We start from the raw sequence: 26,498 nt of genomic DNA on the forward strand, positions 1-26,498 counted from the left end.
CAAGTATTTTTTATTTTAGTTATTTTCAGATGAATTTACACAGAAATAGCGTTGTGCTTGTGGAGACAACAGGTGCTGCATACCATGGTGCAGACTGGTACAGACCCTTCCTCCCTCAGTCAGCCTCGTGAACAGAAGTGATGAAAGAGATCTCAGCTCTTCATTAGCTTCTGAGTCACAGTAAACTAGGAAGTAAAGTCATTAGGTTTTTTTACATCCATGGTTTTTCCACAAGCAACACATCCGCTGCAACAAACGTACATTGTTATTTATTCAGCTACAATATAAAATCACAATTAGTTCAATGACTGCTGTAACTTTAAAAAAATAAATGGCGCGTCCGGTAGTATCGCGAGTTTACCTCGGCTCGTTGGCGTGAACTAAGTTGCTTCATCCCGGGAACAGAAACGTTTCAATTTAGCTAGCTAACTGTTACGCCTCCTTCAGTTATACCGTAAAGTTAAGTATTTACTTGATGGCATATTAACTTTACTTCAGCTCTAGACTAACGTCGGTTTACAGGTATCTGGTAGCTTAGCTACAGTTCTATTTTATGTTTTAGTCCCCAGCGTCCGAAATGTGTGGATGCTAACGGCAGCTCGCTCGCAAGTTAGTCGCAGTTGTTTGAAAACCATCGGTATTTATCCATAAAGAAAAATGTCTGCGGAGCAGAGGACAAGCTGGATACTGACAGGCACTACTGTCGCTTGTGTAACCGCTCTGTATGTTCCCTGTGTGCAGAGAACTGTTCCCGGTGGAGACTCAGGTTGGTGCTAGCTAGCTAGCTAATGCTCGCCTGGTCATGTGGCTTTGTTGTGTTACCAGGCAGCCAATCGTGTGTCTCCTTGTTGGTGTAGCTCCTGCAGCTAAGCGGGTGCTGTCCGTGGTACTGCAGGTACAGGTGCATAACATCGACAAACCCAATCCTATGCTAATATGAGAAACATACAGCTTGCTTCAAAACAACATACACTCATACATATATTTTAAAATACACATCTTAATGACATAAGAAACACAAGATATATTCTTAGAGAGCTTTCATAGGTCCGTAATTAATAGCTTTAAGTTTACCTGCAAGAACCAGGCAAGAACATACATAGTTCACACACCAGCACCGTTTTTTTTTTCACAGTCTGCTCTGTGCTAATTATTTAATATTGATGAAGGCAGACTTGAATAGTGTTAATACATTTGAAATGATGCCTTCTGGACAACATTTCTGGTAAAGAAAAATATATATAAGGGATTCTTTGTACCATGTGCAGTCAGTATAATGAACAAACGTATATCCCCATGCCCTGAGATTTCAATTACATAAGTTGTAGCCTATTTATTGCACAAATAGTTCTGTATTGTTGATGATTTATGAAGTTTATATTGCTTTCATTGTTTTTACTGTGTTCATTGTCTTTGGTGACACAAATATGAATGTTCTGGTGGGGCAACTAAGTTAATTTATTCTATTACATAAATGAGTTTTGAAAGCTTCTTAAAATGTAGATAATGTCTACAAAAGAAATTCAGTGTTACTTTTGACTGAAAGGATGTGATAAGAAGGTTCCTTTGAAACTAAAAATGTTTTAATGATACTCTGATGTCAGGATCAAAAACAAATTTGGCCCAGTGGATTAACATGAGTTTATGCTAAGATAATTTTTACAATATTAACTTTTCCCATTTGATCCAAACCTAATTTCAGTCACCTGCACTGAAATTAAACATTTATTAGTTATTAAAAAGTTGACTGTGTCAAAATTGTCTCCCTTTTTACAAATCTGCAATAATCATTTGACTAACTTTGGCTGTTTTTTTCTTCAGAGCTAGAAGAAGAAGAAGAAGAAAATATTAGAGCATTATTTCTACCACTGACTGCACTGCCATGGTGGATAATATAGACATCGTTTGTAATGACAAAGTATTGTTGACAGCCCTTGACTTATAAATAATATGGGTTGTTTGTAATTGAATGTGTGTATGCATACATTTAATTTGCACTCTTCTTTAACCAGCCTTTACAGTGTACAATGTATTTCACTCAGTACCTTCCTATGTTGTAGGCCAACATGTTTTCCAACATTCTTGTAATGCAGTTTATGAAGGACTGCCTTTCACAATTACAGTGTTTAGAAGTGATAGCAAGGTTACAAACTTGTAAATGTGGACTTGATGGCATGAAGGCTCTGCTTGTTAGGTTTGCGCTGCTCTGGAATACAAGCTGCTGTGGAGGGGAATGCACATTTTGCACAGGCAATTGGAGCGCTGAGTAGCCCTGCTGGTTGTGCTGCTGTCTAGCGAATGGGGCCTTTGAAAAAAATGGCCAGCCCCTTCTCCACAGTGTTTAGGGACCGTGCAGGATGCCCGCTCTGATAGTGCCAGCTGAACACCCTTCCGAATTCTCCAGGTCTCCGTCTCTGTGTCCTAATCTCTTTAGGTGTGGTGTGCCCTGGAGAGGCTTGAGCACAGCCCCGCGGGTACGCTGTTGTCTAGGAATGTGGAGTGTGGAAATGATGGGGATTATGGGAAGACTGGTGTGGGTGCCCATGCTCCACTATCACAAAGACTCTTGGCACCGATTCTGCTCCCCTGTTGAGTCAATATTTCTCCCTTTTTAGTATTGGGGCTGCAGAACTGCATCTATGTGGCACTGAGATGGATGCTTTGGCTCAGTATTAGTTTGAGCTTCTCAGTGTTGAATGGTGTAAAAGTGTGTCACTACTGAGGGAAAATAAGTGAAATTGAGAAACCGATGAGAGATGAAAAAGTGTGATGTAAAATGATGGCAGGTAGCTGGCGGCTCATGCCAGGTGAAATGGAGCTGAGAAAACATTTAAGCTGTGCAGGTGGAGGAGTTCTGACTTCATGGTCAATTAGAGTGATAAGAGTTAGGGCTCCTCATGTGGCAGAAATTTAGGCATAATAATTCACTGTATCGGCAAAGTTGCAAAATACGTGATGCAGCCAATGCCTTCTGAAACTCAGCCATTCTGTTCAATGTCCTTGCTCTCGAAATGTTTATTTTGAACATGTATAAAAACTTATGGATGCTTTGATTGAAAATAACCACCTCTACTCTGTTGCAGTTTTTCATTTTTGGTCAAAATTTTTACCTTTTTCATATAATTTGTTTAAAAGGCTTTGTGTATTAATTTACTAGGCATCCTACTTGTAGCTTGTATGCTGGTGAAGTAATTGACTATCCTGTCAGTGCTGCTGATGCAGGAAACTAGGCCGCTGTTTTATTGGCTGTATTGGATGGAGAAGATGACTAACCATCTAGTACCAGTAGAGGGAGCTGTCTTGAACCCAAACATTTATCAATGTCATTTAATCTGAACCAAATTTCAATTTTCATGAGTGGGAGATGCAAACATTGGGTGGGAAATCAGTATAATTTGAAACGCTCTGGGTGTATTCTGGCACAAATGTGTTTGTGCCCAGATACATTAAAGCTTTCTCAAATAGCTTTTATGGGTTTTCTCTGCACCTCACACAGAGCTTGTCAAAAAATTGTGCAACCAGCTCCTATTTTTACAGCTTACCTCATTCTATGCTGTCACCAACGTTGCCTTTCTGTTTTTGCCCAACGGACTAAACGAGGCATTGGGAGTGTGGGAGCAGGAGAGAGGCACGTAGAGCGGCAGTAAAAAAAAAAGGAAGGGAAAGGACCCTGATGCATGGGGAGGATGGGACTGGAAGCATTATTCTCAGATCAGCATATGTGTGTCCTTGTGTGACAGAGCATTGGAGAGGGAGTCTAATGGTTTGTGTGTGTGTGTGTTTATATCTGTGTGTGCTGGAGACGGGGAGGGAAGCATCAGGGGAGAAGCGAGAGATGAAGAGAATGAGCGTGCCGCTTAGGAAATGTCACACTGGGAAGATTTGTAGGTTTTGATCCTGGCAAATTAATGCAAAACCCCAGTGCAAGTATTTGATTTGGGAAAACTTTGGGAGCAGACTTGTCTCTTAATAATAATTATTGGGTTTACATTAATTTCCTTCCCTATTCTCTTCCACAGGAGAGCTGATCACCACTGCTTGTGAGCTGGGGGTAAGTATTAGCTGTATTGTTTAATCAATTCACTCATTAACTCTTATAAGCATTAAGGAAGTTTAATTAAGCATGGGCAGAAAGCAGATTAATTTACTTTCAGTCCACAGGTTTTCCCCTTCTTTTCTATACACTTATTTTACTAAGTTGCAAGTAGAGAATGCTATAATTTGCAACCCGTTTTTCAAATCCAATTAAAGTCAATGGTAAGGCGATGGCTTTTGTAGGCTTTGCCTTATGTACGGTATAAGGCTTATTATATCCACCCCTCTTTTTTGTGTGTGTGTAAGCCGCGAAGAATGAACTAAATCGGGTTAACAGTTATAATAAGTTTTATTATTTAATAAAGTTTATTACGCCGCTGTGATCCTTTTAGGGAGGCTGTGTCGGTGTCACTATGCCAGTAATCCTGCCGTTAGTGCTGCAGTCCGTGTGGCCTGCCTGTCTGCTTTTCAGGCCTCCCCAGGGCCTTGCAGGCCGTCCCTGGGCCCCAGGCTGCTGGCCCCCCCTTCTGATCCCCAGAGCTCCAGAGTTCTGCTTCCCCATGCTCCCTGTGGCCGTTGTCCCTCAGCTGTCCTTATGTTGCATGTCTGTCCACTCCTGTCGGCCACACAGTCCCTCCTCCACATGCTCTTAACTGATGCTCATTTTGGTGGAGTCACGTACCTGTCTGACGCAAACACTTAGTTTACCAAGCTGTCTGCTATCTTTTTTCTTTCTTTTATTCACTACATTACTTCTTCTCTTTCTCTCTTTGACTTCTCCTGACCTACATGCTCTGTTCCTAACCTGTCCCTTTTGGTTTGGGTGGAGTTGTTTGTGTCTGAGGTGACTGGCGAGGTAGTCCCACTCACCTTTCAGCTCTGTGCTCATTTGAAGAGCTGCCCCTTCTCCCTGCCTGCATGATTCGTGTTATCAGTGCCAGCGAATGAGCCTGTGTTTAATGACTGAGCCCTTATCTGGGTGGAGGAGACTTAGCGGCTAATTGCTGTGATTGCCGAGATCCCCAGGCGAGAATGACTGCGGCTCAGAGGTGGTTTGGGGGCTGGGGCTGGTGAGCACCACGTGCTCTACCACGGGCTTTAGGGAGCTGCACTGTCCTTGGGAAGAGGCCAGAGGAAAATAAGTGAGAAGAGGGAGGAAGAGAGGGTGAGGAGGGCTCTCGTATCATAGCAGAGTCAGTTTGCGGTCTGGCCAGGGGAGGTGTGTCTTGCTTTTCCATTACTGCAGCTCTACAGCACACCACTACTGGCATCTACCGAGGGCAGAAGAGCAACTAGATTACCCACTCAGTCAGATGTGGGTAGTAATAATAACACAACCTTACTGCTTCACTCTTGCTTCGTGGTCACCTCCTTTATTCTCATTCTGGCTTTTTTATCCTTGCTTTTTTTCTCAAAATTCTTTACACTCCTCCTAATCCTATATACTAGTACAACATCTTAGCTTGCTGTCTACTCAAGCACATCGTGAATAAAGCATTACCTTGTTTATGTGCTGCTCTCTTGAAGCAGTGACTTTATCTCTCATTGCGTCTCTGGATTTGGATTTCATACTTTGTCATTTTGTTCTTAGGTGGCCCATCCTCCAGGATACCCTGTCTTTACCCTACTAGCTCGCCTGGCTATGTGTCTTCTGCCCTCACTTTCTCCAGCCCACAGTGTCAACATGATGAGTAGCCTGCTGGGGGCTGCAGCTTGCGGTGCCCTCTGCATTACTGTCTGCAGGTAGGCAATTTGTTAATGTGTTTGAGTTATTCCTCTGCTCTGCGATTGCTGTGCTTTTATTTTAAGGAATGTGCTTTAGTTAAAATAATGCCCAGTCAGGGCATTTTAAGTGGTCTAGCTCTCTCTCATAATTGGCATCTGCAAAAGATGTGATGTCACAAAATTGCGCTTGTGTGTATATGTCTCAAACTTTTTTCAGGAAAGCACAGAGAAATTGTCCCCCTTCAGGAGAGAAATCTGACAGCAACCTTCTAGTGACATGATGCACATGCATCAATCTAAATAGCAAAAGTCAAACATCCAAGGGAAGTAAAAATAAAAAAGGAGACCTTTTTTATTGAGTGGAGGGGGTCTTTAAACATTCCCTTACTGACGTTTTGCATCTTGATGCTGTCTAGAACAGAGAGTGGTATTTTTGGGTCCTGACAGACTGGCAGTGTCGTTCCTGATCCTCTGTTCAGTATTCAGGAGCAGAGCCCAGCCACACTCCTCCCTCCCACTACCCTGCGCTGCCTGTTTACCCATCAGCCACCCGTTGTGAGCGTGCGTGTGTGTGTATGTATATCACAATTATCGCGCCCTCCAACCCCCACCTCGACGTCCCTGTTCTCCTGCCCCCCCACTGCCCAGCATGCTCCCAATCCTGACATGGCACGATTTCTTATCTCCCTCTTCTGCCTCCTGGGTCTGAGAGGAACAGGATCACTAACTCTGCTCCTCCCTCTCCCCTCTCTTCAACCATCTCTCCCCTCACTCAGTCATGAACACAGTTTACGGTCTCTGTATTGCCATCTCCCACCCAGCAGTTTTGCCTGCTGCTGACCCTATCACGTAAGGAGTATTTTACCAGTTCCGTCTTTGTGTGTGTGTTTATCTCCCACGGTTGGCCGGACTACCTTACATCACCCTTCTGCTGATCTTAGTAATTTTCCACATTGCATTGTTGGTGGCAGCTTAGTGTCAACATTTTTCCTTTTTGTCACTGTTTATGCATACTGAGGCATTTCCAAGCATGTCATATACTTCTAATTTACTCTTCCAGAATAGGAATTGTTGAATATGATGTAATTTCTTCCTACTCTACTCCTTGGCAAGCTGTGATGACCCAGTCATAGAGGGAGAAAGCAGGTGAAAATGGAGTTGTGTGTGTTCCCAGGTGCTCGGCACTGGACCAGGGCTTGACAGTAACTTTTTTGCCAAGCAGCACGCATAAAGAAATTTAGGTGCGCAATGAACATGTAGGCTATCAAATATTTTGTGTTTTTCCTTAATAAGACATACGAGGAGACATTTGCAAGCAAGGTGATTTCATTTATTTGAATACAAAAAGTATACTAGGTTTGTAATAATTTCTGCTTCCAACTGTATTTATTTAATTATTAAGTAATTATTTATGGTGTATGGTTCAAGGTTCAGTTATTGTCATTGTCCAATTCGCAATAAGACAAAACTGTTTTAGAACGTTGCAGGGAAAAGTTGCAGCGGTCTGAACCGGCCTGTCTCAGCTCGACTCAAGCCAGCTGATAGTGGCGCTGCGACTCAGCTGGTCAAGTCTCCAGAGGCTGGTTTTAGAATGTAAGGGACGTTACCTGTTTCAACAGCCAATAGAGAATTCAGATAGTCAAGTCCGCCACAAACTATAGAACTAAAATGATCCATAATCCATTTTTTTTTTTAAAGATTATTTTTTGGGCTTTTCCGCCTTTAATTGACAGGACAGCTAGGTGAGAAAAGGGAGAGAGAGGGGGGAAAACATGCAGGAAATCGTCATCACAGGTCAGACTCGAACCCTGGACCTCTGCGTCAAAGCATAAGCCTCTCAGTATATGTGCGCCTGCTCTACCCATTGAGCCAACCCAGCCACAATCCATTTTATTTCTATGTTACAAACTGTCAGCTGGTGGAAATGGCAGAGTTTTAGACGGAGGCTCAACGAGCGCCCGCGAGCACGGTGTATGGTCAAGCGAGTTAGAGTGACTGAAGAGAGGGAGCGGCAGTGAAACAGAGAATAAAATCATGTTTTCATCAGTACTAGAAATGCAGCTGTAGCAAGTATCTCACCATCACTATCCTCATTCATATTTTAGGCCGGAAAGCTGAAAGTTAGAATGGAAGTACAGAGAGTCGTTGCTATAGAGATGATACACTGTCTCGTCTCATTGGTGTAATCTGGCAGGTTTCAGAACATTGCAGACCGGAGCATTTGTAAGTGCAAGTACCTGCAAGTATCAACACTTCTCGTCGCGAATCTTTGGTCTGAACTCGCTATGAATATAATCTGCAAAAAAACGATGAAAGGGTGAAAATACCCTAACGTTAGGGCATTCGCACATGTGCTTCTAAATACATTTTATAGTTAGCACACATCTATTTTTAGTGGCAAATGGTAGTGAAACGCTCGCACTGTCGAGCCCTGTGGGCATACTTCCTGTGTGCTTGGCCAGTGTGTGCTAGGTGGCAGGTGGTCCGGAGTAGGTCAGGGTATAGGGTCAGCCCTGCTGCAGTAGGGCAGGGGCTTGAGAGGAAGTGCTCCCCAGGAGACTGGCCCTAAGCCCAGACTGCATCAGCCTTACACCCTGCCTCGCCTTACTGCTTCTCAGAGGTGAATCAAAACTTGCCAGCTTCAACCACTCTTTCCAGGACAGGACAGGAAAAGAATAAAGAGAGGACAACAAGAAAGGGAAGTAAGACTTCTTTGGGGCTTTTAGGCTTCATATCCATACTGCTCCCCTAGTCTTAATACATTTGATGAGTTACCAGTCAATTGGAGGATTGGACTCTGTTCTTGGCCAGACATTTACAGACAGCTATTTTGAGGACCAGAAAATATCCATGCAGTCTGAGTGATATTTGGCTCACAGTGTGCATGTTAACTGTAGCCTTGTTTGTAATCTCTGGGGATTTAGATCCAATTTTGGATTATGGTCAAGTAAAAAGTCATTATCAGGACCTCCAACCCTACCCACTCCCCAACAAGGGATGATGGGTAGTTAGGACTTCAGCTAGAGTACCCAGTCACACCATATAAGCTCTTAAGTATGAACGTATAATCTACGCTTTCAATTTGAAAAATAGCATAAAAGGTTTTAGTCATTATCTACTCAGGGCCTAGTTTGGGATGAGCTTGTGGCTGTGGATCAGCTGGCAGACTCTGCCTGGTGAGGGGTTACTGGAGAGGGCACAAGATGATGAGGGTGAAAGGGGGGGGGGGAGAGGGTTTTCTGATGGTCAAGACCTCCCTCTCGGTTCTGGCATGGAGGGCATTGGGTACTTTGACCATACCAAGACGACTAGCATAGATGTCATGTAGGGGTGCAAGATATATCGACTCAATATTGTTATCGCAATATCACTTTGCTCAGTATTATATCTAGGGGTGCAAGATATTTGACTCAATATCGTTATTGCGTTATCATATCGAAAGTGTCTGCAAGTATGCAATATTTTGTGTAGCGCTGCGTCCCGTCCATTGGCTGTGTGGCTTAGTTGTGTTCGATTTAGAGCCCGTTTGAAACGCTATAATGATCATGTTTCATTGGCCAGTAGGGGTGTAAGAAAAAATTGATACACCGTAGTATTGCGATATTTTATTTTGCAATACTGTATTGATTTAAAAAAAAGGCAATATTGATATTTTTTTTTAAATTAAAAATATTCATGTAAGACAGTGGTTCACGTTTTATGTTGTGTTTAAACCCCCTACCGCTAGATGGCTATGCTGAGACGCACCACTAGTGTCCTTGCCTAACAGTGCCTATCGGTGCCTGACTTTTTGCTAGAAGCTAACAATGTAGCTATGGCTGAACTTTGGCCTACTTTAGCATATAAAAATTTGCTTACCAAGAACCTGTGAACCACAGTCCCAAACTTGCAGTTTGATTTTCTGTGTACTGAATTGTTTACCTAAAGTAAACTTCTTTGACTTTTATGAACATCATGTCTTTTTTTTTAAATGTTAGTTTTTCTAAAATTATACTTAAAAAAATTAAATCCCAATATATCGCTATACGCATAGTATAGAAATATATTGAATCGTGACCCATGTATCGTGATACGTATCGTATCGCCAGATTCTTGCCAATACACAGCCCTATTGGCCAGTTACCGTGCCACTTGCACATGTTAGTGCACGTCAGCGCACGTGTCCACTACGTGACAAACCCTATGGAGCATACCACGTGTGTGCATATTTCAACAGAGTGACAGTGTAAGTGAAGAAATGAATAGAGACGAAACGGAACGAATCAGAGAAGCGAAAGAAAAGTTGTGTCCTGTTCTCTTTATTTATTGTTTTTATACTGTACAACCAGTAAAACATGTCCTGTTCTGTAGACATGGTCATTATTTATTTATTCATGGTGTACCAGTCCAATATGACTGTCAGTTGAAATAAACCTTGCGTTGTAAGAAAACTAATTTGTTATGAATCTATTTTGATGCGTTTTCCCGTAACTTTTGTAATTTTACATATGCCTAAAAATATCGAAATTGATATCAATATCGCAATATTCCTAATCGATATCGCAATATCACATTTTGTCAATATCGTGCAACCCTAATGTCATGCCACATCCCTGCAGGGATTGTCTGGCTAGGCCTTTCCCTCAGATGAAATGCCAAAACTGACCAGTTGACACCCGTTCGTACCTGCTCCATCCTTGCAGTGACGTCAGTTTGCTGTGTTTTTCCCCCAACATAATTAAATTCTGAGATGTATTTTGTCGTTTTTGTCCCTTTGAGGCCCTTATAAACTTTTTCAGTACTTCTTATTTTTAGGTTCGCATCAGCTGAGAAGTAGACCCCTCCCCAAACAAATCATCACTTTGTGTGATTATTTTCAGATGGCAAAATGTTAATATGGGTACTTGAAGGCAGTTTCTCTCAAATAGTAAATTGTAAGACCTTGAAATTCATCTGGAGTACACCCAACATGGCAAGCCTTTGATGTATCAATTTAAATTAGTCGGCCAGATTGCCGTGTTTAATGTGGGGGAATGTAAATTGATAGGCTTGGAAGCCACTTCTCTCTCTTGCATAAGTTTAAATGTAGCACTTAACCATCCTTTGATTTGTCAATTACAGTTCTCTTGGCTTGATCATATGGTTTGATGGCCAAATTGCATGTCTTGTTATGTTTTCCCACCATGGCCTGACAAGCCTTTGAGGATGGTGGACGTAATGATAATTACTATTGATTGCACTTGGAGGTTCACAGAAAGAAACATTTTGCCTGTGGAATGCTAAAGGCCTTAGCCAAGAGTCTCTAGAGGAATGCACACTTTATAGTGGGATAATCCAGACAGCTTGGTATTCTGTGCTCTTTCGTTTCACAGTTTATCTGCTAAAGCTGCTCTGAATCTCTGCTACCTGGGAGGAATCTCTCTCCATTCCCGAGCTTTTCCTGAGAAATCAGCTGCAGACATGTTAGTGTTCTGACAGCCATCAGAGCAGAAAAACCACCTCACAACACTCAGTCATCAATTTTTGTTACATAACGAGACTGTTGAAACGCACCAAAGGTGCCTGGCCTCCCCATTCCATGGCGGCCCTAAAAACAAAAAGCACACCTGCGAGAGGCTCCCCTACCAAGAGCTGGCCCATGTGGCACAGCTGATACCTCAGTGGACCTGAGGGTGGGCGGTGTGCCATCCCCTGCCTTGTGCTACGTCCCCAGCTCCTTATAAGGAACTTCACCATATGGTCCTGATGGTGCCTTCCCTCCCTGCTCAGGTGGGTCGTTTTTTCACAGGGTGTGGTTGTGTGTATCTTGTTGGGGTCATGTCAGGAGCAATGTGTGTGGAGATTGTTGTTTACAGTCATTTGCATAGTTTTGTGTGTGAGTTATATTTCGTAAACAGCTAAATAGAGTTGTTTTGTTGGATAATGTTCTCACCTCTCCCTGCAGGTGGCAAAGCTGCCCCTCCCTCTCACATCTGCTATGGTCAGATAAAATCTTCTACCCAAGTGGCAATATAGAATACACCCATTCCTATTTTGCCCTGAAAATGCAGAAGACAATTTTAGGTTTGTCTATTTAAAAGGCCCCAATCTCCGGACCTTTTGTTACATTTCTGCAGTATCTTATTCGTCATATTGTAGTCCAACAGACCTCTTTTACTTCCCCCATCCTCAGCATGACCAATGGTTCCCCCAGGACTCATCCTCTAATACAGTTAAACAGATGTCTAATGAAGATGTTATTTCCTCATTACTGGCTATGGGATGGGGAAAGAGAGGAGGAGGGCTAGATAGACAGCAGAATACAGTACCAGTTTAATATTCCTTTCGCCCGTGGGCCCAAGATTGTGTCTGCTTCGGACGTCAATATTACATTTCTCACCCACCACAGGCAGTCTTAATAAGGCACCAGGCACGGAGACGGATCAGACTCGGCAATTACAATTCACCCAGAATTAGTTAATGGAATCTTTACAGCAACATTTGTGTATCACTGGTGTGTGCCTAATGACTTTGTTGGAAAAAACAGCAATAAAAATGGCATTCAGTGAATTGCATAAACACAGGATTTTTGTAAATAGTTTTTTTTCCTCTTCCTGTAATTTTTGTGTATTGGGTGGAGATTAAGATGGCATTCTGGAAGAAATTGTCATGTCAGTTGCTGCATTGTTTGAGCAGAATTGTGGTGATTAATTTTACACGCACTGGAGCGGTCTCCTGGAGGAGGGGTTTCTGAGCAGCAGAGCATGGACCCTTTTTTACCCTCCTCTCTGTTTGAGCAAACATCCTCCTCTTGCACACCGGGGGAGGCAGGAAAGACATGGAAGTGCCAGGTTTAGTGACTGGCTGAAAATTAGGCTGTGGCATCTCAGATTCCAATATACTGTTTTAAAAGTCAGTTATAAAAAAGGTTTGGACTGGGCAATACTGAAAGAATAAAATAATGTATTATATTATTTACTCAATAATGTGATATTTTGGTGATGACTATTGGATTTTTTGAAAGAATTTCACACCAAATAATTTGGAAAAATGAAAAAGATATGATACAAACAGATGAGAACAGCCTAATGAGTTCAAAATATGTAATATTAGAAATATTGTGTACTTTATGGCAATTTTATGCAAAATTACATAACAAATAGTCATTGCACACGTAAAACAAAAACAATAACATATAATTTGGTTAGTCTTTAATTACAATTTGCTTGAAATCATTATTTTAAATGGGCACGCCAGTGATTTAGTATTGCACTTCCATAAAGTTAGACGAGATGAATTTAAAAGAATAATTGTCAAAGTCAAAGCAGCAGAGGTTGAGATATTCTGACATTCAGTGTCAAGTATAGCTTAAGCATCCAAAACGCTAGATCCAAATTTGCCATAAAGCAACTCCTTATAATCTTTCTTTAAACTGTTTCTGCCTGGTAAATGTCCATGTCTTTTTTAGGTCCATGCCCCCAGTTTGTAACACAGGCTTTCTGCTAAAAATCCCAAACCATAATAATGCTGATGTCATCAGTGTTATTGTTTTTAGATGGAGAGCTTCTTCAAAGCCACAGAAGACATTACACATCTGTTTTCACAGGCTGACTAGTATTCCATTTGACAAGTAAACTGAACTACATGTGTAAATTAGAGGAGTGTATTATCATTTTAAAATGATAACATGATATGATATTTTAATGAAACAATTTCACTGAAAAGACATTATTGCTCAACCCCAATCCATACATTGACTGGCTTTAAAACACTTAGTGGTATTTTATTTAGTGTAATTGTTATTATTTGGTTTCCTGACACATACACATACTGTAACTTAACATTTCAAAGTTTAAATTTGCATATCAATTGCTACTTGGCATTGAAATTTCAAAGCAGTGCATCAGACACTAGTTACCACTGTCATATAATAGCTACTAAGTACCCTGCCTGGTGTCCTGGCCAGAGGAGAGCCCTAGGGTGTCAGCGAGGGCCAGCTGGAAACCTCAGCCTCAGCCCGAGCAGGCCACCTCCTCTCTCGGGCTCTCTACCCTCTTCAGGAATGTGTGATTCTTTTCCAGCGCTGCTTCCCAAACCACTGCTCGGTTAGAGAACAGTGTAGTGCTGATCCGCGATGGCACAGCTGTGGTATTGTCTGTTCCTCGGGGTGGTGTGTGACAGTGGCTCCCTTGGCCAGCTCCATTGTGAAGCCTTTTTCAGTGCAGAGTGCTGGTGTAGGCTTTTTGTGTGCTGTTATTTAGCAGAGACACTGGTGCTGGCATGTCTCTGGCCCATACTGTAGAACTGAGGGGGTAAATGAGGCAGGTCCCATTTTGACACTTCAAAGTGATTATATTGAGCTTTTGTTGTGTCCTTGAAGGGGGCGTTGCTTACCAGAGCCTGTTGTATCATTGTCATTCATTAGTTTTTTTATTTACCTTTGATCTTTCAGTTTGAACTTGTGCTCAGAATAGTTTTGTATTAAATTAAATTAAATATTTCAATATTTTTTTAAATTATTGGTAATTTCCTTTTTTAACCATGTATTACCAGGTTTGTGCTTCATTCCAGGCTTTTGCATAATATTTGATTCAGTTAATTACCCAAGTGATGATGACACAGCCATTTTGGCAGGGTGGATCAGTTCAGGGTAGTATAGTCTCGTAGTCAGCCGTGTTATTCTCCTTCCGCGTCTCAACCAGGCCATTGTCACTGAGCCACAACATTTCAGCACAGCAGCATCCTGCACTGCATTGAGTCATGATAACAGGGAAGACGGCCACACTGGTGTCAGAATGTGTCCTGCTTTATCTGCGCGCCCTGGGAGCAGCCAGCCTGGAGAATGAGCTGTGGAGAGGCTGAGAGGCTGACTGGGACCCAGGTGGTCCCACGCAGACAGACAGGTCATTTACAGCAGCACTATACACACATCACTGCGCTCTTATGGACTGACGAGCTCTAACAGAGAGATTTGTCAGGCACTCTGGGAGACTAAAGAAGTTGAAGAACCGGAATGTGCGTGTGTACATGTTTGTGTGTGTCTCTGAATATGTGACGAGTGCTACCTGACTATCAGACGAGGCTTCAAGGCAGGGACATACTTGGTGTAATAACCTCGTCCGTGGACCCCCACGACTGTTCTGCACCCAGTGCTGCACCAAAATCAGCCCCCCTGCTAGGTGTATGAGCTGTGGGTTAATTGTCATGCAGGGAGGGAAATTTATGGGTGCGGGGGGTCTCTGCACCTCAACAAAAGTCCCCATCTGCCCCCCTCCACCCCATCCTTCTTCATCCTTCCTTCAAGTTACAACTAATTCCTGGAGCGGTGCAGCGAGAAAGACGTTGCTATCTCTTATTAAGACCCACTCCTAGACGCCCCATCAACACAGCCCACCCCCCCTTAAGTACACACACACACGCACACACGTTCACCAAGCTCGCCTTACAGTGAACACAGAGGAAAAATAGTGGAGAGAAGGAGAGAGAAAACCCAAGAAAAAAAGGGGAAGTAGTCAGCAAGCAAGAGTTTTTTTTTTTTTACCCTGCTCTCGCTCTCCCTCTCCTTTTTTTCCTGATTTACCGCGCTTTCCTCAGAAAGCTCCATTGTTCCCCTAGCCTAAGTCTCATCAGGCCTTTTGTGGCTGACTATCACAGCGGCAGGCAGAGAGCTGGAAATGTATAAATGGTATCATGCCTTGTGATTAATGGCGGTGCTTATGAGTCAGGTCTGATAACGGGCCTGCTCTCTACTCAATTTCAGATACCGTTAATGGAATCTGTCTTCTGCGATTGTAATGTGAGAGCGCCTAATTTGCTATGGAGCTTGAAGCTGTCACCGGCAAGGGATTGTGGGGTCATAAGGGACCTGGCAGCCGTTTGGCCTGCAGCTTGTATCTGCGGTGCTGAATAGAGCAGCTCTCTGCCTGTCAGTTAGCTGATAGGCTGATGAGGACTCTAAGCCACTCCACACAATGGTGGAAAGGGCCATACTGCCTGACTTCCCTAATTGTCGAGCCTGCTCATATTTCAGAGCCAGCATGCCGGGACTGGGCTGCTTTTTTCCCCTCCTTTCTCTTTTTCCCCCTCTCTCTTCTTGAACTTTTTTCTTCCCTTTTCTATATTTCATCCTTTATCCCGCACGCTGTCTCACCCCTTAAACGCACACTTCTCTGCACTATTTTTCTTTTCTTTCCCTTCTCCCCATCATTTGTCGCCTCTCTCTCTCCCCCTCTGTCTCTCATTTTTAGTAAGTGGTGGGTCTTAGCGTATGACAGATTATCCCAAGTTTGCTTCAATTACCGCAAAGGAGATGGAGACAGTACAGGAGAGGAGGAAGGGGAAACTTTTGTGCACACATTATATTTAAGAAGCTGAGGATAAAGTGCTATCTCTGCCACGTTTCTGTGCCAGTCTGCTCAAGATCAACTGGCTGCTGGGGAGGGAGTTCTCATGATATGTGAATGGCCCAATTCACTGGGTGTTTTTCAAGGTCTTGTCCGAAAAGCAAACGTAGGTCGAGGGAAGATTATAATGGGTCCCCAAATTAGTCTGGGTGAAGTGGTGGCTTTTGTTACTGCAAAAATTTAATTTTGTGTGAAGCTGCTGATTTTGTTGTTTTGCCTTTTTTGTGTCAGTGAAGTATAACTTGGATCAAATAAAATACAGTTTAATTTAAAAGTGACTAAGAACAAAAAGTAAGTATATTGAATGTTGGGTTGTCTGATTACTTAGTTTGGTTGGAATCAGGTACTGTATGTGTTTTTAAATACACATAATATATTCCTGGGTTTGTGTGGGAAAGTGCAAATCTTTCTAAAGTTGTGTATAATAGTAAGTAAGTGTATAATTATGAAGGCCTCTCCTCCCTCACTGTCAGGTTGGCAGGCCCTGGCCCCGGAGCAGTACTGGCTGGAGGGCTGTTCGCTGTGTCCAGGCTGAGCTGGCAGTGGTCCATGGTGGCAGAGGTCTTCGCCCTCAACAACCTTTTTGTTGGTCTGCTCTTCTTTTTGTCTGCCAGCTTCCACTGTACTGAAAACGCCACCCAGAGGGGGAAGGTAACTCTTTCACCCTCATTGGAAACCTGTCTTTCAGTTTCCTCTGATTATTCTTTGAATAACTTCAAATTGAACTCACAGTGCTGTACTAAAATGCTTGACTTTGTCAGATTGCACATTGGGGAGCGCTGTGCTGTGGCTTGGGGCTCTGTAACCAGCACACTCTGGTGCTGTATGTACTGGTCATCATTCCCTGGGTCCTTCACCGACTTTACTCTCTCAGGGTAAGTTCTGAGGTCTTATTTATAAAAGCTCTCATAGAACACATTCTAAATGTGTGTTTAAGAAACCTTAGGACAGGCAAGAAAAGGATAATTGTACAGTAGGTTTCCCCATTCTTGCTGCCATCCCATCTTCAGGGTAGGCACTTGCCATACTGTATATTAAATATCAAGTCGTGTAATAACAAAAATCCAAAATATTGTTTCTTGGGATGCTGCTTTTTTAAATGTGGGTCAGTTTTACTTCCATTTTGGAGAACATACAAAGATTGAGAACATCTCTCCCCAAACAATCTCAACAGGAGCTGTCTTTGCGGGGACTTGTGTCTCTGGGAGTGTGTTTCCTTGCTGGCTTTCTGCCGTACATCTACCTGCCCATCTCCTCCTACCTCAACACAGCCCGTTGGAGCTGGGGGGATCAGACCACCCTGTCTGGCCTGCTGACCCACCTGCTGAGGGCTGAATATGGCACCTTCAGTTTGGTACGTGCTGCTTACCCTGCTATAATAAATCTAACACACTACCCTAGATTTTTTTAAATAATTTGCCATTAGTCTGTATATGTGCTCTGGTGACATTTTTTAACTTGTATACCAATTGTTTTCATTTTATTCTATTTGTTTGCAGGCAAAGACGGAGAGCTCAGTAAACCTGACTTTAATGCTAAAGTGAGTCTGGTTGGTCTTTTTTTTTTTTAATTACTTTTTGTCTTTCTTTTTTCCTGAATTGTTCACACATTTAAATTCTAAATGCAACTGTTTATTACGTATTTTAAATTGAATTGAACTGGATAGCGGTGCATATTTTCAGACAGTCTTTCCTGGAAGGCTCATGCCGTGAATGTCAGATCGTCGGGTTTCAGAAAGTCATTTATTTGGTGTCTGTTTCTACTTAGACATTAGATTCAAAGATGGAGTAGAAAAAGAACCAATAGAGAAAACTGGGGATTTGATCTGAGGCACAGTACGGGCACATGTGGTTCTACAGATGGAGACCCAACCACTTTTTGCGCTGGTTATGGTGTTTTACAGTTTTAACCACAGACACTCCAATCTGTTCTGAGAGCCCAGAGTCATTTCTGCATCCCATCTCTCTCTCTTCTCCCCAGCAGCTTTTGTTCTTCGCATTCCACTCTCTCCCATCAAAGCAGAACTGAACCTGCTTAGAGGGCCAAATCTCTGTGTTCTGTTTCTCCAGCAGTTTGAAATGATCACTCAGCTCTGGTGTTTAAGCGTGACAGGCTGTGATGACAGACACTGCAATAGAGCTGGAGAAATTGTATTTTTCCACTCCAGCAACCCCCCCACCTCCTCCACCCGATTTCCTCCCCTGCTCCCTGCTACCACCACCACCACTACCGCAGTCATCCCTCTCCTGGTATCTTTCTCCAGCTGACGGGATGGGGGTGCATGTGCGTCTTAAGACCCCCCACTACCAGCCCCCCCTCTGCCAGGCACCCACCCCTTCCCATCACCCCTGCTGCTTGATGGACAAGCACACCTTCAAGATGGGGAAGAGAGGGGAACATGACAGGCATGTCGCACTGGAGACGTAAACCCGCTGGAGAAGCTGACACACACACCCACAAACACACGCTTGTGAGCACATTCACACATAGTGTACATTGGGAGATATAGAGACTCAATAAGCTGTCAAATAGAGATGGGTATTAAGGAAGAGGCAGGAAACTATCTCTCTGCTCTGAGCAAGCGCTCTGTGACTGACAGGCACTGTGAGGAGAGGATGGGACAGCGGGGGGTGGATGACACAGTCATTTGTATCTGTCAATCCGATTGAAAGAAGGAACGCGCAGTCCAAGGAGTTTGTTTTGATAGGGGATGGAGGGCATTTAATAATTGGTGTCCTTGAGTTCAGAAGCAGGGAGGGTAATTGAGCTTGTCTTTGGTGTCCATCATATATGTTATATGTGTGTTTGTGTGTGTGCAGGGCCCAGTTGGACCACTGCCTGGAAGACCTTTCACTTCCTGTTCTGGTGCTGGCAGGAATAGGCCTTCTCCTCTCCTCATGGGACAGGTAGGATGAGCGAGACGCCGGCATACAAAACACCAAACTCTGTCACACACATCTCAGCAGCCACTTCAACCAAAAATCTAATCCCCTGGAGTAAAAGACAGGGAACAAAACCACTGACAAAATGCTGATCTTAGAAAAAGAGAATACAAAAAAACACTGAGGCACCTAACTGTCAAGCTGTCGCGGGGCTCTGCATTCAAATCAAGAGAGGTTAATGTGTATTTTGGATTTTCAAAAAATGTGTGTGTGTACAAGTAAATCGCTGCTTATATGTGGCAGTGTGATCCAGTAATTCATTAAAGCAGTGCCTTTTCTGTGGTCTGTGGGGTGGAGCTGATAAAGCCTAGTGTAGCCCTGGGGCTCTGTAGTGCACTCGACCGCCGCGCCCCTGGGGTGCACTTTTATAAACTTGGCTTCATACACACACAGATGAAAAAGAGCAAGGTCATGTCATTTGATGCCAAAAGGAAGCCATGCAAATGCTAATTTTCCTAATGTTGAAATGTGGCGTGAAACTACTTTTTATGTTAACATCAGAACATTTTATAACTAAATAAAAAATCAGCATTTACTTTTTTAAACTAATTGTGCATAATGTGTATCCTGTTGAGCCAGATGGTTTGTTCCACATAAACGTCTGAGAAGCCGTCATTGAAAACTGTTTGGAAAGGGCAGGCATTTCAAAAAATACCTGGCAGGTGATTGGATGAACCATCTGTTATCACGTCCGCCATTGTTTTTTTGAACGAACACATACACCTATACCAACCCCGTAGCTGCCAGTAGCTCCTCACCGGACACTGATTGGTTCGATACAAATGCTTTTACTTGAAGCCTGATGAGATGGATTTTCGTGTGATATGTGATCCCGCGATTCTCCAGCTGCTGTGCAAGGTAACAACAATGTGAAGAGACAGTATGCATTAGTGGCCAGTCAGTGGAACTGGTTAGTTACATTTTTTGGCAGGAAAACCAAAAGTAATTTTCTCTGGCTTGAAAGTGTCTCTTCAGGTTCAGATGATGATTTGTTATTCCCACAAGGGTAGCGTGTTTTCTTTTTAGTGCACAAGTACATTTTACAGCTGTACTGTAATGAGTTTGTGATTCAGTGGTTGGCACCAGGTCATTATGACTCAGTCTGCATTAGAAAATCAATCATGCACCTCTTCCCTAGCTGGCGTATACATTTTCTCCCCGGCTTGTGATCTCCATCCTTGCGTTAATGTTTTTATGGACTTATTCAAAACAAGATTAGATATGTGGAAACTGCAGCCCAGGAGTATAAGGAGCAATATTCATGAAGTGATAATGAAAATGAGAAATATTTGTAAACTGAATAACTACTGGCCTTTCCTATCGTAGGATGTGTCGCTCAGTGTCCTGGCTGCTGACTGCCATGCTGGTGGTCTACTCACTGTTTTTTGCTTGGAGAGCCAACCTGGACATCAGCAGACCCCTACTGCTTGGAGTGGTGAGCCATGAGACTTCAACTCAGATTGACATCCTCTCTCTAATCCAAAGTGTTTCTGTTGTTTTCGTTTACCTGCAGTGGTCTAAAAAGCATGCTTATACATTGAGTTACAATTACAGTTCAATTTCCTATGAGAAATCTATTTACAGTGGGCAGTACACACAAATAAATCCAAACAAAAGCAATGAAACTGTGAATGAAAAATGGTGTCTCTGTGTGTGTGTCTGTGTGTGTGTACTTCCTGCAGGTTGAGCGTTTCTGGCTCCAGAGTGATGCTGCAGTGTGTGTGCTGGCAGGCCTCGGCTTGAGCCGGACACACACTGAGCTGGAGAGGAGGCTGGGCTGTGGGGGGGTGTGGAAGACCACAGGCTGGGTCCTCACCATGGCTGTGCTGGCACATATGGTGCACACCAATCACAGGTGAGCATTGTACACAGTTACAATAACCAACTTCTTGTTGGGTGTGATGAAAACGTACATTGTAGTCAGAATATAACATAAATATCAGATACAATATTATGTATTTTATTGTTTGGGTACAACAACACATTGGGTCTCAAATGAAACAATGACTGAGATAAAAATGCTGACTTTAAGTTTTAAGATTTTTGTTGGCGAAAATGTGCATTTTAGGTGTGGGACTCACAGTCCTTTTTGCCCATTGGTTGTTTCATTTCAAATCCAATTCAATATAGATTGTAGCGCAAAAACAGTCTTTAAAAGACCTTATTTTGTACGGCTAAGACATGAAGTCTGTAACGTATACTTTCCAGACAATTATAAAATCTAATTCTGCAACTGCAAAGATTGTGATCACAGTACACCAGTGAACTCTAATAGTTTGTCAAGCTGCTCTTGTTTTAAAGTTTCTGTTGGTTGTCCTGATACTGAATCAATTTTACTAAACAATATCCCTGTTGCAGTAACTATACTAGAGCCTAATGTGTCCGAAGTTAGGGCTGTGCAATTAATTGAAATTTAATCGTGATTATGATTTCGGCTCCCAATGATCACAAAAACAGAATAATCGAGAATAACAATTATTTAGCTCATTACGTTTTGCAAGTAAACTCTTATTTTGTCTTGTGTTCTGAATGAAAAAATAAAGTTTCAATAGGAAAAGTATTAAGGCAAAGTTCACAGTTGTATGTGTTTTTTTACTGTTGATTTATTTAACTCTATCCACTGTTTTTAAGTTTAATAATTGCAACATCTTTCCAGAAGTCAACGAGTAATCGTGTTAAATTATCGTGATTTCAGTATTTACCGAAATAATCGTGATTATATTTTTTCCCATAATCGAGCAGCCCTATCCAAAGTTACTTTTAAATACTGCTGTTTAGTAAAGTTGTGAAATAAAAAAACTCCCCTCTTATTCTAAAATCCTCATGCATTAGTTTTCCCTGAGTCAACCTGATTTGTTTCTCCTCTGCGCTCCACCGCAGGTCTGAACTCCACATGTCAGGTTTTTCTCTGCTCACCCCATGGTAGGGGCTAAAGAGAGGCACGGTTAGCACATAGATTCCACTCACAGAGCTCAGTCTGAGATGTTAGCTGTCCGAGAAGGCAGATTACACCAGCGTAGTACTGGGGAGTGCCAGACAGCCATCACTGAGTGGCTTTGATCAAGGGGAGAGCATGGCCTGTGCTGTCAGACCCATCACACCTGTCTCCCCACGATTAGATAGGCAGCCAGAGTGCTCTGCAGAGGGGATGGGGCGGGGGCACTGACAACTTACCCTCAGAGCACCTTAAAAGCGAACCTACAAGCATTCGCATACACACAGTGGTACACATCACACACACTTCTAAGCAGGAGTAAGGATGCACTCAACCCCTATTTTAAATTCCAGTAAACACAACTTGTGTTTTGTTAATATTATACAATATGATGCTGTATGTGCTGATAATCCTAAGGGAGTGCGATCAGAGCAGAAACCGTGTGGTCGAGAGGTTCGGCAGGGAGCTTCTGGCCTCCTTCCCAACAGACTCAATCATCCTGACTAGAGGAGATCTGCCTGGAAACTCCCTGCGCTACTTATACTACTGCCAGGGTGTACGGCCCGATGCACGTCTGGTCGACCAGGAGGTCAGAGCTGTGATTTCTCCACCATCTTGTCTTTGTTGAGCTGTTCTCATTGAAGTTTTGATATTTGATTAAAATCAAAAGTAATAATTTAGTATTATTAGGAACAGCTGAATTTCAGAACCAAAAATCAACTTAAGTAAAAGTTCCCTCTGAGTGTTCAATTCAAGTAGTATAACAAACGTAGGTATAAAAATAGGAATACTGAACTGGCCAACCAGAAGAACACCGAGTTTAACATCATTGCATTGTGTGTATTGTATTGATTTGTATTATGTTCTTTGTCCATGTTATAAGCTGCTAATTTGATTTATGACAACATTGCTTCAGTTTGTTTTGGTTGTCAAGTAAGAAAGATAGAATTCAGAAAAGGATTTCTTTATTTTCAAATAAAGATTTGGACAAAATAGCAATGTACCATGGCTGTGTAATAACGGACTGAAATTCATAAAATACAATAAATTACAGCCTAATGTCTGGAAGTCTCTGGCAGGCTTTCTGAGTTGGGCATGCAGTCATTATGTACATCATAAGTTTGTATATCTCAAAGTGCTTTAGGACAGCAATGCAATGAAAATAAGAAGTGAAAACAAGAGCCTCCAACTTTAGACTCTAAACTGGGAAAAGAAAAAACCCTTTGATGACCTCAAATAGGGAGTTAAAACAACTTAAATAAATCAATAAATCCTTTTCTTTAAGTGAACTGTACTCTGAGTGGTACTTTAACTGCTAATCACAGGGATACAAAGGATTGAGCAGAGTTGGTGGTACTCCTCCTTCTTTCTAGATGATGACGTACGCTTGGTATGTGGCCAAGCTGGCGCAGCACCACCCTGGGGTGCACTTTCCTGGCCGCTGGTGGGACCCGGTCCACCCCGAGGATAAAGACACCTTCAGTCTGGAGCAGTTTCTGTCCCACAACACACAGTAAGTCACTGAGACACAGGGAGAGAGCTGAGAGAGAATAAAAGAGTGGTCTGAACAGATAAATAGAAGAGTGTAAAATGGAGAGAGAGAGAGAGAGAGAGAGAGAGAGAGAGTGAATTAGGAGGGCAACAATGGTCCAAATGAACAAGTGGGTGATCTAATGAGGCAGAGAACAGTGGGATGGTCGACACAGCGGTGAGTGCAGGGAGAAGATAAGCCCATAGAACTGTTGCGGCCATAAAAGATGTTTGATGAACTACAGAAGTCGAGTAATCTACTTGATTTGGTTAAACGGTCTCTGGACTGATTGCTGCTCCCTACTCTCATCACTCGCTCCCCCAAGTGGAATTGAGACCCAGAAACCGGCTGGAGACCTGTTAATACCAAGCCCACCAGGGGGCAGTGTTTGCCAGGCCAACATGCCTGTCTCTCAGTGGGGCAACACTGACCCATGGGATTAACCCTTGGTACAAGCCTTGGTGAGCAGCACAGGACTGGAGGGAAGCTAGAAAATGTTGGGATGTGAGGAATTGTTTGTCTACATGGTGTTCCTGTGTGTCTCATCATCAGCAGTTACCTGGGGAAAGAGGGGTGTTTACATGGATAATAATTGAGTATGTGAGCAAGCCTCTTTCTGATTGTTTCTCTGCAGTAGGCATGTGTTTGCCTGCATTGGGCTGCCTGATGGAGACCCAAGCTGGGGACATAGTTTTTCTCGTTGGCCCATGGGTGTCTGTGACTACTTGGTGCCAGCTCAGAGGCAGTTTCACCCTGAAAAGTGGGTCCATCGAACTCGCAACATCTACAACTGGAGTGAGCCACACAACAGGTGCATACACAAATATACAGAATCATTAACGTCTCTCCACAGGTATGCATTTCACCCCTAAACGTGCAGTTTCCCCTATTCCTCCTAAGTAACTTTAAGGTTGAAAAAAAATCACCTAATTTCACACTGTTTGACAATAACACAGGTACTCTATCAACTTGTTCCACTTTTTCATTTAAGCAATATGATGTTAACACTGAATGAAATGAAACACAAAAGTCTGTGTTTTTTACGGCAGAACCAAGTGGAAATATTCTACGTCTTGTGCATAATTTTATACACATTCCTCTAAGTTAAGCCAGACATATTTGTTATCTTTGGAGTTTAGCTCAACATTATGAGTTTGTAAAGACTGGTCCAATGGCAAGTCAGTTGGGTTTAAGAGGTTAAATCAGCCTACTAGAAGAATAATTTTGCTTATTGTTTAAAACAACTTTAAAATGATCTTTAAATGCAACTAAGAGTCACTCAGAAAGATAATAAACCCCAACTAATAAGTCCTCACCACGTAATTCATCACCAACATCTCCTCGCCCCCTCGTCTCTCTGTGGTCTTCCCAATCACCCTTCCACAGACTCCACAGAGCTTCCTTCAGTGAGGTTGTCCTGTGTTCTCCATGCTGTGATCCAGCTCTTTGTGAATTCAACCAGAGCAAGACATAAGGCCCTTAGCCATCTGAAATGAGACTGAAGATGAAAAATAATGAGTTTCTTATTGCATTTTGTCAATAACTGTGTCCAAAGTGGAATTAGTCAAAGCTCCGTATTTTGTTGCTGTTGCCAGCAGCCCTTCATTCACTTAGATATCCACGGCTGAATACTGTGACATTATTTCCCACACCCCCACGACAAGCGTGTCTGCTGATGCCCACAAGCCAAATATTAGCTCGGGAACCCTAGTAAAATATTCTTTTGAAGAAGAGGTCAAGTGTTTACAGTCAACAAAGTGAAAAAGGGAGATGTGGTTTTACTCCATGTCTAATGTGCTAGCTGGTATTGTTGCTCAGTCATTTAATGTTTATGCAGCAAACATTGATGTTTAGTGTATCAAAACCTGCACAGTCGAGTGGAACAATATATTCACATAAATAATAATTTATAGTTAGTGGAACTGTGCACCAGCCAACGCTTGAAGCTGTTTAGATAAAGAAACGTTTTTTTTTCTTCATGTGTGAACAGTTTCCATCCTGCATCCTGGGAGCGTGTTGCAAATGAGGAGATGTGGCAAGCCAGGTACAGTAACGTTTTTACAAAAGAGACTGGTTTCCTTTTTGGAGAGGTTGTATACTTTAGCGTGCAGATAAAAAGCTGTGTCATGATGCATACTAGCCCGCTAGAACATCTCCATAAACCAGTCTTGTGTGGTAGAGCATCTACATGTACATTCTATTTGGTGGCGGCATCTACATAAATCACTCCATTGGAGTGGTGCATCTGTGAGTGTGGATCTGCATGGCTCATCCATCCAGCACTTAGCCCTGAGCCTCTATGCTTTGTTTCAGGATGAAGACTGCTTTCTTTCTGTTTGACCTGGCAGAAAGGATGCAAGGAGAAGGGAAAGCTCGCCTCTTTGAGCTGTCTTATACTGTGAGTCTGACCTCAACAAACATGCAACAATACTCTCATTTACCATAATGGGGCAGATTTAAGTGCCGTACAAGTTTTTTTTTTCTGTTATTTGCTGTAACATCTGCTTTTGTGTGTATATGTCTGTGTGTTTGCTCGGCAGCTGTATAAGGAGATTGTCGAAGCCCACTCAGACTACCCTCCAAACTGGGACAAGAACTTGGCACTGGCCTGTGAGAGGCTGCTACGCTCAGGTCACCGGGGCTACAGTCCAGACAGCCTGCTGACCTGCAGCACCCAGCACTTTAGTCTCTACTTAGAGAAGGAACCCACAGATCCCCAGACCCCGGCCATACGCTCGGCCATTACTAACCTGCTCAAAGAGAGAGATGAGCTCCGCCAGAGCCGGAGGCAAACCCCATAACAACCTGGAGAGACCTACATTGAGCTGGAACACTCAGTGTGCCGCAAGCCCAGCCGAAGTGCAAGGCACTGGGGACGAAGTCTGAGCCAATGTGCCTCTTCTTTTGGTTTAAAGGTGGTGCTCCAGAACGATAAAATGATGTTTAGTTAAAGTTTTGGCCAAAATGGA

At 42.9% G+C, this 26,498-nt stretch overlaps 1 protein-coding gene across 2 annotated transcripts; it reads left to right on the forward strand.

The window, feature by feature from the left end:
* The first annotated feature begins 319 nt into the window (after positions 1–319).
* Positions 320–26,467, forward strand: tmem260 (transmembrane protein 260). 2 transcript variants are annotated; one of them, XM_031278711.2, is made up of 16 exons: positions 320–766; positions 4,020–4,051; positions 5,627–5,778; positions 16,595–16,772; positions 16,883–16,996; positions 17,296–17,475; positions 17,621–17,661; positions 18,941–19,027; positions 20,390–20,498; positions 20,746–20,918; positions 22,416–22,587; positions 23,372–23,511; positions 24,164–24,340; positions 25,520–25,573; positions 25,843–25,927; positions 26,070–26,467. In XM_031278711.2, exons 1-16 carry the CDS (start codon positions 658–660, stop codon positions 26,328–26,330), a joined length of 2,064 nt encoding a protein of 687 aa, XP_031134571.1. In that variant the 5' UTR covers positions 320–657; the 3' UTR covers positions 26,331–26,467. The 2 variants fall into 2 exon arrangements, with proteins under 2 accessions (XP_031134571.1, XP_035850496.1); XM_035994603.1 differs by lacking the exon at positions 320–766 and adding an exon at positions 3,651–3,884.
* The last annotated feature ends 31 nt before the right edge of the window (positions 26,468–26,498 follow it).

This window comes from Sander lucioperca, chromosome 18 (genome assembly GCF_008315115.2).
Source record: "Sander lucioperca isolate FBNREF2018 chromosome 18, SLUC_FBN_1.2, whole genome shotgun sequence".
Lineage (NCBI taxonomy): Eukaryota > Metazoa > Chordata > Actinopteri > Perciformes > Percidae > Sander > Sander lucioperca.